We start from the raw sequence: 19,013 nt of genomic DNA, 5'->3' as shown, positions 1-19,013 counted from the left end.
GTCTGCCTATCGGTCTATCTGTTAGAGCCAGAGCCTGAGGTATACAGACTGATGCTCTTGGGGAGACAGGAGAAGGGCGTAACCAGAGCCACTGGCTGATTCTGTTGACAATGCTGAGCCTAGGAGAAAGGGAAGCTGTATCTAATGGGCTGAGGATGGAGCAGGAAGCAGGGATTTGGATCACTGCTCTGAGGGGGGCTCACATTCTGCTCTGGGACAGAATTGTTGCAACCTGAACCGTCTATCTGCAGGGCGTTAGCCAAGCTTCACTATTGACCCAACCTTAAGATAGAGCTTTTTATGGCAGCATGCAAACATACACAGACAGACACGCTGAAACAGACAAAGACAGTGGACAGAGCGACACAGAAAGAAGGGGGTAAGAGACAGAGAGCCCAAGAGACCGTGAGAGACAAAAAGCAGCAATCAGCCCAATCAGAAAGCAATCAGCTCACCTCCCTTTCCAGTCACATCTTTATACACCAACAATAGAGTCTAAGAGCTATTCTGTAGTGGCTCTTTAGCAGATATAATAAACACACACTTAAAGGGATCGGTGAGTTGACTAGTGACCACTGCTAATTGCCACATAAAACAAAAAATTACACCACTGATTTGCAGTTCGGAAGGAAAGTGTAATAGAAATGCATTATGTGCACTGTTAGTCTTTTCTGTAGATAAAATCAAATGTTTCCTCCACACCACGGGGGAATGGCTAATGCTGGTCTCAAGTCACATTTTCTTTTTCCTGTTACTGTCGATTTCTTTTTTCCAACTGGCATATCTCAGAATGGCCTTTGACATCTCTAAAGGAATAGGCTTACTCATGTTGCTTTAGTCAATAGTGGGCATACTAGGAGTATAATAATGATGATGAACACTGAGATATATAGGCGCCGCTTTGTCGTGCACTGAAGATAAAACATACTGTGTTGCATTGCATGAACCGACTACAGGTAGAAAAACGTTGCAGGTTAGATAGATTTCATTCAAAGAAATGTTTTTATCTTTGATAATAACACACATTATATATACCATAGTAATCACTTTAAATATCTCACTTTTAGCTGCACAAATAAAACAAAAAAAGAGGGTGTTAAACTTTAAAAAAACTTTTTTTTTTATTTTTTTTTAAAGTTTAACACCAAACAACACAATAGGCATGTAAATAGATCCAAAGTAGCTGTTTCTAAGCAGTGAATAGCTGGTTATCAAATCTGTTCTTGAACATGGTCAAGGTAATGCAGAACATTTCTTTTTATATTCGCTTTAGCAACAAAACAGCAGGAAACCATTGGTTTATAATTGCTGCGAGGCGGTGCGTTAGCTGGAGGCACAATCACTGATTATATCAGTGGGAGGCTGTTATACAGAAAGGCTCAAGTTAAATTGACAACAGCTTATTAGTCCTATTAGAGCTGACAAAGGAATGATTTCGTGTCAGTTGTATTAGACAGGTCTTTATTATCATTATGCAGCAACAAACCTGCAGGCGTGCACTGATCTTTAACACGATGTTTCTACAAAGACAGTCAGGTATAATCAGATATTAAACTAACAAATATGCTGCTTGTAGTTTACTAATAAAAAAACAGCTAAAGTATAACTAAACAACAATAATATATGAGTGATGTGTAGAAAATAGGAGGAAACAGTGTCTCACAACATATTCTAACACTATGACCTGTAATTATTTCTGATCGATTACTGGAAGATAATTGGGTTTATAAGGACATAGTTACTACTGATTTAAATGCAATAATCTGTCACAGCTTCACTGAGGCGTGCAAGATGAGCGTGGTCTAAGGAGCAGCCCATCTATTTCAAAGTAAGACATTATGAAAGCAAGAATGAGTTTTAAACTGCTCCGTGGCAGTAACGTCTGTCATTGAATAAAGCCTGGTCACTGCCTCGCTCACATGCTAATAAAATGGCACACTGCACTGCAGTCACAGTACTTTGTCTTTTAAAAAGCATATCAGTAGAGGATGACAGCTGGCCCTATTTCACCTGAAGGACAATGGCTGTATACCCTACTTTTTTTCATTTTGTGATACTGATTGCCTGACGTGCGCTGAAACTTGACTAAAGATATTTTGAGTAAGATGTATAGTCTGCTGTCAAAGCAACAGTTTGCTTTCTTTTTTGTGGATTATTAAGTCCTATTGCTACAGTGTATGGCCTCAGTGACTGTGAATTTACAAGACATTTTTCATCACGTTATTTTTTTCCTATACCATAGCCGTCACTGCGGCAATGATTCGATTTCACTGCAGGATTATTAATTTCATCCTGGTTGCACACACTGTACTTAGTAAATAAAGAGACTCTGGTTTCAGTTATTCCCCCTCAACTTGAGAATCTGACCTAGTGCAATAAAAAGGTTTGTTATACTCTTTGTTATATTTACCATTTACATTTTCTTGTCTGTTGTTCTTTGTTGGTGGAACGCCCTGCGTCAATCTCTACCTTCAAAACTCCTGAAGACCCAGCTCTTCGGAGAGTAACTCCTCTCCTAAGTACTACCAACAGCTCAAAATGCTAAATCTAATCCTGTTCCTGAACTGTCACTTGATTCTTTGAGAGTACTTACAGCTGCACTAACATGTCCTTGTCACACTGTACCACGAGTGTTCCCTCTTTGTAAGTCGCTTTGGATAACAGCATCAGCTAATTTATTAATGTAATGTAAACGTTACCTCTCACTTCTTCTTTTCTGCATCCAAGACCTCCATTTCATATTGACCCATCACGTTTCCCAAACTCAGAGTCCCGTGTTTTGGCTCTCGACTTCAGATAACAGAGCTGCTTTTAGTGAAGACGCTATAGAATTACCTGTTAAAATAGGTTTTAAATTTTTAATATGTCATGCCATATTCTTGTGCCTTTTAATCCTCCTTGTGATGTAAGTTTGTTCATGAAGTTTGTTCATGACATTTTTGTTTTTTATAAAAGTACTTTTTTTTAGATAGATAGATAGATAGATAGATAGATAGATAGATAGATAGATTACTCTTTTGTTAAAATATTAACTTTACTGTTAAAGAAGAAAACAAATACTGACATTAATATTAACTTTACTGTTAAAGAAGAAAACAAATACTGACATTCGAGAAGCCACAATCAGTTATTTTTGGGGTATTTGTCTTTAAAATGTATTTCAAAGATGAACTGATTATCAAAAAAGTCACATTACTGTTCTGTCAATCAACATATCAATGAGTAACTAATTCATTAGGCACTAGAAACCCATATCATATGTAACTACAGCTTCCAGTACTGCTAATCAAATGTTGCCATTGCTAACACAGTAATAATTGATGATGAAAATAAATTGTACATTAACAAAGGCATCATGTTATCTGTGTAGTCCAAACGGGAAGAGTGTGTCATGTACATACATTTACACACTGATGTAATTGCAGCTCATGTAACCTCAGTACATCCATTAGCAGTCCACATATAACTATCTATAACTGTGCAAAGGTCAAGCGAATCAATAGACCAATAGCTGGATACTGTCAACACTTCTCGGTAATCCAGTATTCCTCTCACGTGCTTGTCTGATGGGCAAACTCAAGGGAACACAGGGCAGCAGACACTAAACCAAAAATACCAAAAACTCAGGGAATGTGTCTAGCAAGAAGATGCCCTTAAGTTCCCTTTGGGCAACACAAAGTTTTCCTTCAGAGTTTATTTAATTCAATAACAACAGCTGTATGCCAAGTATGCCACTTTAAGTAATGGGACCTGTTTTTATTATGTCTGCTCTTTTTTAAGTGAGTTGAGTTTCATTATAGCAGACATGCTGACTTAGAGAAACATTTTTATTTACAGCAATGACTTGGGATTGTAAGTACCTAAATTACCTCACAGCAATAAATAAACTATTTCTTCTGTATCAGTGATTTTCTGCAGAGTCCTCATCGGTGAGGACCTATACCAGCATTATAGTTTTGTTGTTAGTATTAGATTTGAGTGGATGTCCTCATTTCATCACAGTGAAGTGAAACAGAAGGGACTTCTTGACGAAATCTTCCTCTCTACATCCTCTGGGGCCACATTTTAATTTTAGAGCACCACATGCAATATTACTAATCAATCAAAACTATCAAATCTACCATATAAAATACCTCTTGGATAAATTGTGCCAACTTGCACTAGTGATTTCCAATTTAGAGTCTGCCGGTTGCCAGAAAGATCAAACATTTGAGACTACTTTGGGTATATACATTATATACATATTTCTTGCCTTGGGGTCTTGATGTGACTTACCTCTCTGAAGTTCTCTGTGCCACACTCTTTACCTCTGAAGCTACACTCAAGCAGGATGTCCTCAATACGGTGTCGAGTGCGGTTGTAGAACTCATCCAGGCTGAAGCGAGAGCCCGGCGGGCGGTCTGGCTCTGGGGCAAGCGGAAACCCTGGTGCCATGCCTTCTTCGAAGCCCAGCAGAGGGCCCATGAAAATCAGGTCACTGTAGCTCATCTGAGACTTACGAATAAAGTTGTAGTTACATATGGTGACAGCTGGAAATGTCATGTTTTTGGCCATTTTTTCATCCAGCATGGTGATGCGATCATATTGGAGAAAGTATATCACCCTGTCAGCTACCTGGAGCAGGAAAGCAGACAGGGCCATGAGGAAGACCACTCCCCACAAACCCTCGCGAATACCAAACTTCTTGTCCTCCACAAACACGTGGTTGGCGCCATGTAGTGAGCAATTGCTGAAGAAAGCAGCCAGGTCATCCACTTCGGCGATGTCTTCTTCCTCGTCATTGTAATCCTCCACTTGACTAGATCCGTCCAGGTATTCCTGTGAGTCCCCATCTCCGTAACTCTTCTTCACCCGCTTGTAGTGATCATCAAAACCGTCCTTACCATATCCTCTGTCGGGCTCGTCGTCGGCAGAAAAGGAGATGGTGCACATGATCCGGACCGGCATGATGGCAGGATGAATAAGTCAATAATGCTTATAAATAAGATAGCCACCTTAAAGCAGAAGTCCAGTTCTGAAACAATCCAATAGCCCAGAATCCGAAGCGATGAAATCATTCAAGAGGCAAAGTGGAGGTAAGCTTGTTAACATCTGGCTACTAACGCAAACTATCAGTCGAAAAAATCATGAAATTCAGAAATTAGGTGACAAAAACCACCAAAAAAGTATTAATTTAGCCACAAACTACATAGGTCTTTAAAGTTAGTTGACCAAATCAAACACATACTGTCTCAAACAAGATCAAAACATCATCTGAAGCAAAGAGCACAAGCTGAAAAGCAAACCACACATTGCTCCCTGCCATTCACATCTACTCTGAGTTGAACTGAGTTGAACTGAGATGCCTTGCCTGGATTTGTCCTTGTGTCTCAGGGGCAGATCCATCCCTTAGAGCAATTTTGAAAGAGAGAAGAAGAAGCAGAAGAAGAAGAAAAGGAGGAGGAGGAGGGGAAAGAAGGTGAGGCAATGAGGAGTATAGGACACAGAATACTCCCGCAGGGCCAAGCTACAGGTCACTGTGCCGGGGCAGAATTTCACCATTTACAGAAAAAAAAAAGAGAGAAAGGCTTGACGCAGTGGAAGAGAGAAAATGTAAAAGAACGTCAGCCAATGTACAGTAGAAAAAGCACAAAATAGGCTGTTTATTTCTGCTGATTTTACGGTTCAGCGTGACCTCACTCTTCCCCCGAAAAGACAATGATCTCAGCACAGTGTACTCAAATGATACTTGAAATGACTATAGATGAGCAATTGGAAAAGATTTACACACTAGAATATGCAATAGAACCTTACATGGAATGGGTTTATTACAAAATCTGTCCTCACTGATTAAGGAACAAATAAGAGTGTGTATTTTTAGTAGATTCAGAGAGATCATGTGTGATGTCTAATCAAGAAATAAGCCATAATGGAGCAACCACCAAGGAAAATAGTCAAGGAATTTAACCAAGGCTTCCATTTGCTCTTTGTTATTTCAATCTAATGGCTCATTTTACCAACAGATCTCATTCAAATTAGAAACCATCCGCATGGCTGCAAGAAGCTTGCGGAAAGCAAATTAACTGAAACCAAATATGTACAAGTAGTGGAGAGAGAGAAAAAAACATCTCAGGTGGATCATCTCATTATTGAATATGGGGATGAATGCAGATTCCCAGAGGTGGTGTTGGTTGTGATATGAAAAGGAAATGTAAGAGACTGATCCATCTGTATCGATCCGCCTCCATTAGACTGCTGAGATTATTTTCAGTAAAACATGATGGTGCCAGAAAATGAAACGTTAGATGCGTTTAAAGGGATGACAGCACTCTTTACAATAAAACCTACAGCTAATGATACAACGGGATGCCTATAGGGAGCAGCCGCATTAAACCTGTAAAACTAATAGAAAACACATTACCTAAACCGATCCATTGTGTTTAAACCATAACAACCCGCCAGCGTGTTTTCATGAGGGGGAAACTGTAATATAGAGTGAGAGGGTGAGAAAGGCAGCAGACTTGGTCAATATGTGTTTAGCTGCAGCTGTGAAGATTATCCATCACCGAAAAAGAAAAAGAAAAAAACTGCTGATGATAACAAAGCAAACAAAAGAGTTGTGGCTTGGCCTTGATCCGACTCCATCTTGGAGCCTGCTTAACAGCAGCGCCTGATCCCCTCCGGTTCTTGAATATTAATCAGTGATCATTAGATAGCCTCCAGCATCCGACCTGACCTAACAAGAAGGTCACAGAGCTCCCTCAGCTGCAGTCCCTAAGCCTTCTGAGATGTACTACTGCATGAATATTCACATACACAAACATCTTGGATTTGGCACAAGATGGCGAGTTGCGAAACAGCTATGGAGGAAATTAAACAGTGCAAAAGCATGCAGTAAAATCAGATGATCGGGTTCATGTACTTTGTGCCAAAATATCTTAATTACATTGTCAGTACAGATTTATTGATGCTCACAAGGTTGCCATAAATCTGTTTGCTCCGGCAGCTTTGTTATCTTAAAAGAAACAAAAATAAAACTAACCCAAATGCTTCCTTTCTTCCTCATTTATCTTTTCTTTTTATGTCTTTCTGTCATCATCCCTTTCCTGTCATGTCATTACTTAATGCATTCAATCATGGCGGCTCTGGCTCATCATGCATGTGCCACTAGGGGGCAGCAGCAGTACATCTAATCCTGTAGTCTCTTTTAAAGGATTAAAGCTGCCATGACAAAGCATCAAAGGACCTAAAAGGCGACGTTTTGGGAGAGTGAAGATGTCAGCTGTCAAGGAAACAGTATTTTCTGTATGTTTCACTACCTGTTTGTATATAACTTCTGTTTCAGGCACCAAACATGCTCATTCTCTAAAATGAAACAACATAAGATACCTTTGGGGTTTTATAAATCAGCAGCAAAAAAAAAAAAAAACATTTCATGATAACAGCTTTTGAACTATAAATTTCGATTCACCCTTACTGAACTAAATAGCTTCAGCATCTACTTCTCTGTAAAATCATCCTGAAGTAGTTGCCTTAGGGCTTGAGGCACTGACCATTTGAATCTAGCTGTACTTTTATTGCACGTTGTTCCAAAATCTCTATTTTATCAGCTCTATAAAAATAGGCTATAAAAATAAAGAGCATCATCTGGTGCTTTTAGCTGTCATGTTTGTCTCTGCAGATGAACCCTGAATTCACAGAGAAAATGGGAAATAAAATAACAATATGACTGAAACAGTAGTGTTTTGGGAGTAAATTCTCACATCAGGTCAAAAGGTGGCAGTGTTGTGATGTGAGTGTCGACGGTCACAGCTACAGTACTGTATGTAGCCCTGGGGTTGAGATTTCAGCAAGGCCATGCGTTTCGCCATGGTCAGAGCGAGAAGAGCACAGGGCAGATGAGCGGAGAGGTTTAACGCTCCCTTTCAAGTCCCTCTCACCAGCTCACAGCTAGGATCGACCTGTCGTTGCCATGGATACATCCTGGCCGTCAGCGAGAGAGGATGCACAAAGCCCATTACTCAGAACACGCATATAGTCACACATGCACACACACGGACACACACCCAGAAACATCAAAAACACACATGGTCTCTGTATGGCTTTCTCGTTTCACATACACACTCTATAGACACTTTCAGATCATTTACACATACCTCATAAATCTGATTTGAAATCAGGAGAGGAGGAGAGGAATCAAAATGACAAAATAAGTATATCACAAAAAAGAGCTGACACACAGTGATATTACTTGCTCAGAGGCAGTGTCCAATCAATAGTCTAGCATTCATATTCTTCGGTTATTGCTGGATTCGGCCTGCGCAGGAAAAACAAATAGCAAGAAAACAAGCACCGAGCTCCGTCCATTCCCAGAAGATGCTGTGGAAGAATGAGACTGAGGCCAAAGGCAATGATGCTGCTCTCTAAAACACAATATTCTGTCCTCACCTTCCAACGGGGGCCACTGCTATCTGATATACAGAGTGTTATATGCTACCTACTGGGAGGAAATAATGTGGAAAGAACAATGATCTATTTTTTTTAAGTGTGTTTTTGCATCTGAACAACATAGCCCTCATTTAAAGCAGTGCAGAGGAGATACACAACCCCATGACCTGTTTCATATAGTTTAGTTGTGACACACCAGTCTCATCCTTTTACGAAGAAGTCCCTTGGTTGAGACAAAAGAAAAAAGAGACATCTAAGCCTTGTATCATGTTTTTATGTCTCCTGTCAACTAAAAATCGCCCGTCTGCCTACCAAAACGTAATCGCTTTGAAGACTGAAATTTCACATATTTTGCTAACAGTAGGGAGAGACTGCTGTGAAATGACATTTTGAAATGAGTGAATAAAATGTCAACACCAAATCTTCACCTTCTTCCATTCCACTTTTATCTAATTAATCATAAATCCAGGCTAATCTCTAACACTGAAATGAAAATATCTTAGGCTTGTTTGATTTGTCTGCTTCATGTGTCTTACATAAATGTTTGGTATGAAGTGGCCACTTCGTGCATTTTGAGAAAAAAAAAAAAAATTTGAGGAAACACCCAGCTATCACGGGTAAAATAAAAGTAAAAATAAACACACTAAAAGCGCTTACTGACAGCTTTAAAGTATAGCACAAAGAGCTCACTATGGTAGATTCACAGACTTGTGCGTTGGCAGATAATGGGGAAGTGCCTGTCGGTCATTCTGCGCATTCAGAAGGAAGACTCACAAAAGAATCCAGCACTTAAGTCAATTTAGCATCAGTAAATGACAACTTGACTGAATATCCTATTTTTTTATGCAGTACACTTCCTCCCATTAAAACAGAAACCACAGGATGGATTTGGATTTGGTGTTACTCCTCAGCACCATCTTGTCTGCTATTGGAGCAAGAAAATACTGAAGAGGAGCTAAAGAGAACTTACAAATGAGGTTGGGCTTATACTCGAACAGGTTAACTGGTTGTTACGATTTGCTACGGGGTCCAAGTGTTTTCCAAGTATTTTTTCTTTCTTTCCTTGTCTGTGAGCCTGTCGGTGTGGTCATCTCTCCCGGCTCCTGGTTTTTAGCAGCACCTGGTCTCTATCAGCTCATCATTGTTCCCAGTCTGCCTACCTGCCTCTCATCAAGCCATCAAATTGCAGCATGTGTTCTCTTCAAACCACTCATCATCTGATTGTTATTTCATTCTAGTGTCAGCTGCACTTCGGCCTATACTTCTACTACCTATTGCCAAGCTTCTGTGATTTGTGCTTCCTCATGCTCCCTCGTGCTAACCTGTGATTCCTCTGCCTCAGGATCATTGCTTGCCTCCCTGCCCTCCATTTGTCTTCTTCCAAACATCAGCCAGGCTTCCTATCACTCCTCACTGACCATGCCATCTCCTCTGCACTCATTCCATCCACTCTGCTCTGCACCTTCGACTTCGACTTCATCTTACCGCTCCAAGTCTGAGTCCGGCGTTTGAGTTCTGTTCACAAACCATATCAGTGGTTTGTACAATGAGCTGTTGGGCTACGTTGTGTTTCTAGCCACATTAAGGTGCATTGATGCCCCCCTGCATCTGACATTAGAAAGATAGAAAGGTCTGCTGCATATACAATTTGTAATTTAATCATTTGTAATTATTTAATTTAATAAGTTATTTGATTACCCAAATTGTTGCAGATTCATTCAAGTAGCTTACTTAATCGATTAAACCGCCACTTTTTTAAAGCTTTACTCTACTGATGAAAGAGTACTTTTAAAATCAGTTCAGTCACTTTTCTTGGTGCCAGGATCCAGTGGCCACTAGAGACTGCAGCTTAAAGGTGGGGTCAGTAATAATGGAGAGTCTCATTCCCAGCACGAATGTCACCTACTGTGTTGTGCAGCTCGCTCTGAGATGCTTTGTTTGTTTCCCATGTATGTCAGTATTTGACAACCTGGGAATGAGAATCACAAACATTAAGTAAAAATATCCATCCTTCATCTCTAACCGCTTATCCTCATCAGAGTCTCGGTGGGGCTGGAGCCTATCCCAGCTGACATAGAGCGAGAGGCGGGGTACACCCTGGACAAGTCACCAGCTCATCATGGGGCACAAACAATAATTCACACTCACATTCACACCTACAGACAATTTAGAGTCACTAATTAACCTATTAAGTGCATGTCTTGTGGGAGGAAGCTGGAGCAACATGTAAGCTCCCCACAGAAAAGCCCCAGCCGAGGTTCGAACCAGGAACCTTCTTGCTGTGAGGCGACAGTGCTAACCTCTGCCCTAGAGTAAAATATAATGAAAATTAAAAATTAAGTATTAAAAAATATAAACAACATTAATATATATGTTTTCAAATGTTTTACTCTCTCCAGTATGGCTGACACATTTAAGACACAACCGTGGATGTACATCATAAAACTGTAATGTACAAAGTTTAAACTCGGTGCCTATTTTATTCTCACTGTCTAACATTTTCAGTTTCTCTCCACTTTAAGCTGTTATCTACAAATGCTTAAAAGCCAGGAAATCATTTTGAGGACAAAACAAAAATGACTGAGAATTACTCATTGCCTGACATCGGTCAGTAACAAACATAATGTCAAGCAGAATGTGGCTGGTTCATTTATAAAAGCTAACAGCTACGGGGTCGAAACAATCCCTGCAGCAGCTGGTTCGTGTCACTGCCTGTTTAACACTGCGGAGCAGATCTTGCTTTCGACACTCTGACTCTGCCAAGTGAAGGCTTCAAAGAAAGATCTCTTCCACAGCAGAGTTCTCCTTTCTTCTCCATTTTGCTACCCACCTTCGCACAAGTACAATGGATAATGCCACAAGGCCAGCTGCAGCCAACACAAGGAGACAGAGGGAGCTGCTCAGTGGACAGTAGGACGGGTCTTAAGAGGGATTTTATTTTTAAATCAAAGATACTGACAAATATTCATACATAGAGTGAGCTATAGGAGCATGCTGCATATCAAGTGGTGTTGATATTTATGTCAAGCTTGAAATTTGCACTATGTCAGGGCACAGAAAGCTTTTAGTGTAAAAAAAAAGAAAAAAAAAAGAAGAGATACGACTGAGACAGTAATGTTGTTAAGGTCAGTGCAATTAGCATTGCATTAAGTCAAAGATGGATGCCAGATGGGATTTATAGCAGAAGAAGTTGAAATCAATGGATATATCATGTGTCTGCTTTTGAAATCAATGGAATCCATGGAAACCTCAGCGTGTTCAGACAAGGGTCAGAAGGATCAAAGCATCTTCATCTCTGGTTCTGACTGACATGTCAAATGTTAACAGAGCTGGGTCAGATGGCAACGTTAGCTCCTCTCTGATTGGCTCCCTGTCCCGCTGCGTTACACAGTGGCACCGTCTCGCCATTAAATGTGATTATCACTCATAACCCAGGTGTCCCTCTGTCACCTTTCCTCCTCCAGCTATTCACAAATCAGCCTTTTCTTGTTCTATCTCTGTTTGATACACTCTGACTTTATTTCTTATAAGTTCCCTCCACTCTCTATCCCCCGCCCCACCTCTCCCTATTACTAAGATGAGTACTGGCGGGCTTGCAGGCTGCCTTTTAACACAAGAGCTGAGAGGGACACAGTTATTAAGCTGAATGGTTTAAATATGTGACTTGGTGGCATTTTCATAAAGCCAAATCATAAGGGCAGACCTGGAGTGAAACAGGTTGGGGACCTCAACACTAATATCAATGATTACCGAGTCTGCTTTCAGGACCTCCATCTGCATCATTTCATACATATTAATAACTCCCTCGATATATATATATATATATATATATATATATATATATATATTATATATATATTCAGTCTAAGCACTTTAAATAGACAATAAGGCTTATTTAGCAGGTTTTAACAGTCTTTATGCATGGACATGCTGAGGCAGTGTTTTGAAAGGCCACAGTGTTTTCGTCTGTGTCTTGTCATTATTTCGGGTTGACACCAATGAAAATAACACACAGGAATTATGTGATAATCATAACATTTGCTGCACTGCTTTTCCCAAACAGGCTGTTTTCTGAACTTTTTGTAAAGTCTGTCAGAGTGATGTTATGTGTTAAGCAAGAAACTCTGGTCTCAGTGTATCATTTTCATTATGTTTGCTGAAGAATTGTCATTAATTTTGCACTGCCCTAAAATAAGACTCGAGCTGTACTGTGGTTGTACTCAATTCTCGTTCTAGTCACACACCATGAGCACTCTGGTTTTCCTCAGATTTAAAGGAAGTGGTACTGACTGAAGATCTCAAAAATAACAAGGCGTTAGCAAGCTTGATATGTTTTTTTCTTCAGAACATAAATCAGACGGTTCGTCCTTATAACTACTGATAAATTAGGGCCAACTACAGACCTGACTGGCATATCCTGAACTATTTGTGTGCTGTATATGCTTTAAGTAGAAAGGAGTTATATAAATGCAATCCAGATATCATCTGTACAATCTCAATAACCGGTTATCTGCAATGAATGCAGAATCTGTAGGCAGAGGACCAAGATCTTGGCCTGGTTTCCGTTTGTAGTCCCAGTAGTATTGACAAGTTATGCTTGAGAGGATTTGGTTGCAGCAGTCCGTGTGGGAAGCAAAAGAGGTGGAATGCGTTGGCCGAAATGCAATCTAAGAACTCATCAGCTATTGTCTGATGACAATTTACCTTTGTTTTATTTTTTTAAAACTTATCTTACCTGTTCAAATTCAGATATCTGTTTACAGAGATTAGTAGAAATGTTATTCTTGTGTATCAAGTTGCCAAATGGACTGCAGTGAAAGTCTTGCCCCGGATACCAGATCCGTTTTCTTGATACTGAAAGCCTAGAAACATTGGCCATTACCCCCAAAGGCTAAATCTTCATCAGACAGAAGGACAGAAAAATTGTGCTAGTTGATGAGGCATCATCTTACATCTGAACTTTCATTCATCATCATTTCGTCTTCCTGTATTCTGCAAATTAAAAAATGAAAGCTCGTAATAAAACAACCTAAAAATCAGCTAATTCAGCTGTTAGAAATGATCGTGCCATGATGAGTCAGAACTTGGCAGTCACCAACTTGCGCCCGTATATTATTCAAGTATTCTAATGCCTGAGGGCTAACAAGGTATGACTTTGGCGTGGGACAGCAAGGAGCAAGGAGTTGTCAAAGAGGTAGACAAGCTATCATTTTGTTAAAACCAATGACAGTATAAAGAATGGACAGAGCCTGTGTGATGTCACCCATAAGTTTCTAAAGCGCTGTTTTGAAGCTGAAAATATGTGATGCTGGATGCCTCCATCCGCCTCCCGGCTAATCCATATATCGCCAAAAATGGAGATGATTGGCAGACCTAAGGCAGGCTAAATGATGCCTAGGTTCTTGATTAAACCATTTGTAACAGCATCTACCTGTAAATCAAGTGGACACATTGTTAATTATGCTCAACTTCGAGCCTTTATATCATCAGAATGGGGGGAAAAAAATTCACCCTCCTCAAAGTTGTCATGGATGGTAAAATTAGCTGTAGAGACCAAAATTGTTGCCTGAACCAGGATGTAAACATGTTTATTTTGGTTGGGAAGTTGGGCATTTTAATACAGCCGCTAATGGAGGTTGATTCACTTCTGAAGTGGCTGCTCAAGGAATTACAGTTTTTAGCACTCTTGCATTGGCTCTGCTCAAGGAATTACAGTTTTTAGCACTCTTGCATTGGCTTAATTTCCCAGCACGGAAGTTGCTGCTTGGTTAAAACATACTGTAGTCAAATTTAATCTTTTTTTTTTTTTTTGCATACACATGCTAAAACATAAGCCTACACACGCCACTCACACATACATCAGTGTTGACAACTACTCCATCACTGCCACAAAAGGTAGCAAACAAACACTCTCGTCCCATCGCCATTCTTCGACAGATGATAGATGCTCAACTGAAGCCAGATTCACCAGTCTCATCACAGCCAAACATACAGGAATGTCCGAGTGAAACCACCTGGTGTATCTCTGCTCCTACTTCAGTATTCAGCGGTGCTGCCTCCAAGAAACCCCCAGGAGAGCAAGAGGAAGGGAAGGGAAAGGAGAGCGGTAAAGAAAGTGAGTGGGTGGAAGGGGGTTGGTAAAAAAGACTAGAGGGAGCAACAAGGGTGGGAAAGAGGGAGGGTTGGTGCCAGATGCCTGGGTTTGGATCTATTTGTCATGTTAGATAATATGACAAGCGCTCCAAGGGGGAGTTTATAACTAGATTATGGAGAGTACCTCGATTTATTTGCAGGACTAAGAGAGCCAACACTCACGGGAGCCTGGCACACTCGTCACTTTTTAAAACAAGATTAGATTTTGTTCATTTGCTAACAGGATTATATTGAATCTTCGAGTAAAACTAAAATTTGTCAGAGACGTGCATAGTTTGGTTAATTGGGGGAGCATCATCCATGGTTGTTGGCTGCTCTAACAACCGTAGTCCTGCAGGCTTGTTTAATGCATGCTCTCAGTCCTCCAGCTATCTATCCATCCATCTAATGGCGTAATCACTAATCTCTGCTACATTTTACACAGTTGCGTTACAGCATTTACTGTGGTTAATACATGTCTAGAATTCCTACCCAAGGCAAATCAATTTCTATCCCACAGTGGAGCAGGTGGGTGGAAGGTTTAAGTCACACTTCAGTCAGCAAAACCTCAGTGTCCAATAACTTCATAATGAGTCTGTCCCCTAGTGAGTGTTTGTTCCCTTAAATGTAAGAAACAGGCCCAAGACGGACACAAAACACTATCATAAAAAAAGAACTGTGGTGGCTAAATCACAAGAGAGTCATTTTTATTCCTTTCCACATTCGTACTCAAGTCAAGAAAACAAAAACATGAAAAAGAGTTCTGCTCTTGCGGCGACCTTGTTCAGTTGTCAGTTGTTCACAGAAAAAATGAGTCACTGGCCGCCAAATCAAACTGAATATTCAAAGCTTGTTTTTGCTACCATGTCAACAGAGCCAGCCTGTGGCATAAAGTAGGCAGTATAGGCAAATACTAAAGGTGCCATCCATCCAGGGGGTGCCACAAATGGGGGAAGAAAAAAAAAAGGTAAAAACTCGTTGGTACTATTATTTCTTGTCATAAAAAAAAGCACATGTTAATTTAACTGAATAGCAAAGCCCCCTCTCCTCTGACTGATTAGACTGTACCTGCTCTCAGTTTCTCAAAGGCTGGTTGATTGTTGTGTTATAGTTCATATTGTCTAAAGTGTGTTTATAGTGTTAAACTTTACATCAGTGTTAAAGTGCACATCGTGAATGTTAATACTAAGTAAGATTAAGATTGAATCTAATTTGCATTTCAGAAATAATTGCTTTTTATATGATACATGTACAGAATAGGGGAAGTCATGCCTCTCTTAGGTTTTTCATTTTTATTATTTCGTTTCATTTTATTCTTGGTATCATGTTTTTTTTTTATGATTAGACTGTAACACCCAATGGTTTCACACACTCCCTTCTCTCATCAGATGTGCTGTTGAACTATCTGAATCCCACATCTACCAATCTTTTGGCAGTGCTGCAATGCAAGGGGGCGCCAAATTGGTTAGGGCCGGGACTGCATGTCAGGTCCAAACTGTGAAGAAGAACTTGTCTTTTATGGAACTTTACGTTTACCTCCCCAGCCTCTATCGAGTTGTAGATGGTAAAAAGATTAGAGAGCCATCAGCTAGTGAAGAGCAAGATCTGGACAGGCCTTGACATGGGTTCACTATATGAGATTTACCATTTCCTCATTCTAAATAAGGGCTTGCCTGCTGATGAGAAGGGGGCAAAATCAATACGCCCTCCTTGTTCCCATGCTTGGTCGGAGCACGAGGCACTAAAAGAGGGTCAATGATTTAGCGCATCTCTCGCTGAAGAAAATTAATAAACATGAGAGTGCTGTAGTGTGTATGCCGCTCACAACACAGAGGTGAGTATGATGGGAAAGTTAATTCAGCCTGCTAAGATAGGTATCACAGAGAGATGGAAGGCCACTTCTATTTCGTTATGGCAGAGAGTTCTGCCTCTCTTCCTTTTAGTTTGGTTCTCTTATCATGTCACACTGCACCTTTCCTGGAAGAAAGCTGTAAATATCATTTTTACATCGAGTATGTGATTATAATTCAAATCTATCCAAAAATTCAACTTTCACATTTGTATATTCGTTAACTTGCAGCCTCCCGAGGCACATACACAGATGAAGAAAAATAATACGTTGGAAATTACATGGGAGGGAAGGCGCACAATCAAAATCTGTGTATTAGAAATAGCAACACTTGCAGAGTAAACCCATATGGCGTCTACATCAACAAGAGGCAGTCATTAAACTATGTCCCGAGGAGGTGCAGTGACATCTTCAAGTAGTTTGGTATTATACCACCATGCCCAATTTACACGCCAGATGATATTTGCATCAGAGGCAGGGAAATTCCTTGGTGAAAACACAGCTTAGGGATGAAAAGCATCTTCTGTTATCTGACTGATAAGAACAGCGCTACTCACATCTTCGTTATTATTTCCTTCTTTGCTAGTTTTTCTTTCACCACATCTATAGTAAGCTCTTTATACAGTATGTTTTCCTCCCACTGAATAATGGATCTGAGAGCCTAAAATTGGCCATATACCTACACATTATTTCACTGATTCAAAGCTTTACATAGCTTTCCATCTGCCCTACCAAAGTCTGCATTAATAAAACTATTCTTTAGTATTTACAAACAGTATGTTACTGCCGAAAAAAAGAACTAATTCTCTTCCTTTTCAAGCAACTTTGAGACACTTCACCTAAGGGAGTGTGATATCCTGCCTATAAGGGACTTCTTTGATAAATGCTGCAGGCAGCTACCTGGCTGGATGATTTAAATTCAAAGCGAAAAAAGACCGTACTGTACAGGGAGTCTCGGTTCATTAGGGCTCTGTGCTGAGAGAGTTGGATATTATAGAGAGAAGCCAACTGCAGCTGGCTGAAATAGTCACCTAAACGAAAACCCAGGCATGTTTTCTATCAGGCAGCGTAAAGCTTCTGGTGCTAACCAGGAACTTTCAAGTGAATGATGATGGGAAGCTACTTTGATGTCGTTGACAAGGAGCCAGTAATGAGGAGGTTGACTTTCCACTGGAGCCCCCCTTTCCCAACTCCCAAAAACCTCTTCTCTTTAAATCAAATGATTGCAAGTCAGTATGCTGATACTATCTGTCTGTCCATTCGTTGATACTGTACGTCTCGCCTGCCAAAACATCAAATGCCACTGTTTGAACTGGGGAGAGGAGGGCACATGGTCATGGTCTAGGCTAACACATAAAATCCATCAAAGTACTGTACTTGACCCAGTAAGTAACTCAAGCTTCTTTCACCATTTTGGCACCCATGGCAGGTTGTCTGAGTCAGTTTCAGCAGCGAAAACAACGAGACAGAGGAATGTGAAAAACTGCACTTCTGATTTAAGTTGAGGCGCCTGAAATCAAAACTAGAAAGAAGTGCAAGAAAACAGATTGTGATGTTTTTGTTTCAGCTGCTTATTACTATCATAATAATATTTAGTATCAGATTCGGGTCAAATCGTGGAATAGACACAATCAGTCATCCCACCGAAAAAGCAAACATGATCAGTAATTCAGAATTGAGCATGAAAGACTACAGTGTGAACCCAACCTTTCTAATAAAGATGATGATGTGCTTTTAGCGTGCATTGTTATCGTGTCAGTAAATATTGTAAGCGATGTTCAACAACAGCCAATTAGAAATATTAACCAGCTGAAAAAGACAATGTATCTCTAATGAGGGCAAATTGCATCATTATTCTTCAAAGAAAATGCATGACGCCCTTTGGTCTTCGCTGGTTAATTGTGCTTTTGACACCTGAAAAGCAAAATTTTCTTTTTGCTTGCCTTAAAGTGATGCCGTGAGAAGAAGCGAAAGACTGTGATTAAACAGGGACAAAGTAATTGATATTCCTCGCAGGACCCAAGGGCTCTGCCAAAAGAGAGATGGGGGAAGACGGAGAAGAGGGGGAAAACGGAAATATATTACTCAACGTCAGTAATGACCATAAACATATAAATCACAGGGCACTGAGGCTGTTACTGAGAAAATGAATCAGGCACTGCTATAAGGGGAAGGGCATGAGGAATGAAGGAAGGGATGGAGGCTCGGAAGAAGTGAGGAAATGAGGGGAAGCTTGCAGGCTCAAACAACATTGCACTGCAGGGTGTCTACGGGTGTTACATCACCACTCACTTATAATTACTGACATGTCTCCGCAGAGGATTTCTTTTGATATCCAATGCTAGATGCATGATATATTAAATGCTGACTTAAAGCAACATTTCATTGAAATTGGTATTTTTGTTGGTATTCAGTTTCAGAATCAGAAACTGTACATGTGTATTGGTTGTTACTTATGATCAAAAACTAGCAAAATGATGAACAACAAGCAAGTGCAACAACAATTAATATTACTTACTAGTCCAAGAACAAGAAGCCCAGCTTGCTCTGTGTCTTTACACCTTTTATTTCAAGTTCCACCAAAGAGGAGAAAGTCGGTCCCATA

The 19,013-nt window shown here is 40.2% G+C and overlaps 1 protein-coding gene across 2 annotated transcripts in view; it reads right to left on the bottom strand.

Moving 5' to 3' along the window:
* The window catches only part of asic1b (acid-sensing (proton-gated) ion channel 1b), a 147,296-nt gene that overhangs the window by 38,174 nt on the left and 90,109 nt on the right, over nucleotides 1–19,013 (bottom strand). The window contains exon 1 of one of the 2 annotated variants that reach the window (XM_027279608.1): nucleotides 4,276–4,962. The exons of the other annotated variant lie outside the window; for it this stretch is intronic. Within the exon in view, the coding sequence (XP_027135409.1) occupies nucleotides 4,276–4,947 (672 nt within the window). The 5' untranslated portion in view covers nucleotides 4,948–4,962. Of the gene's footprint in view, nucleotides 1–4,275; nucleotides 4,963–19,013 lie in introns of those variants that run through there. 2 annotated transcript variants of the gene reach the window in all.

This window comes from Larimichthys crocea, chromosome VI (assembly GCF_000972845.2).
Source record: "Larimichthys crocea isolate SSNF chromosome VI, L_crocea_2.0, whole genome shotgun sequence".
NCBI classification, from domain to species: domain Eukaryota; kingdom Metazoa; phylum Chordata; class Actinopteri; family Sciaenidae; genus Larimichthys; species Larimichthys crocea.
Note: the sequence above shows the minus strand (reverse complement) of the source record. Positions and strands in the feature narration are given on the sequence as shown.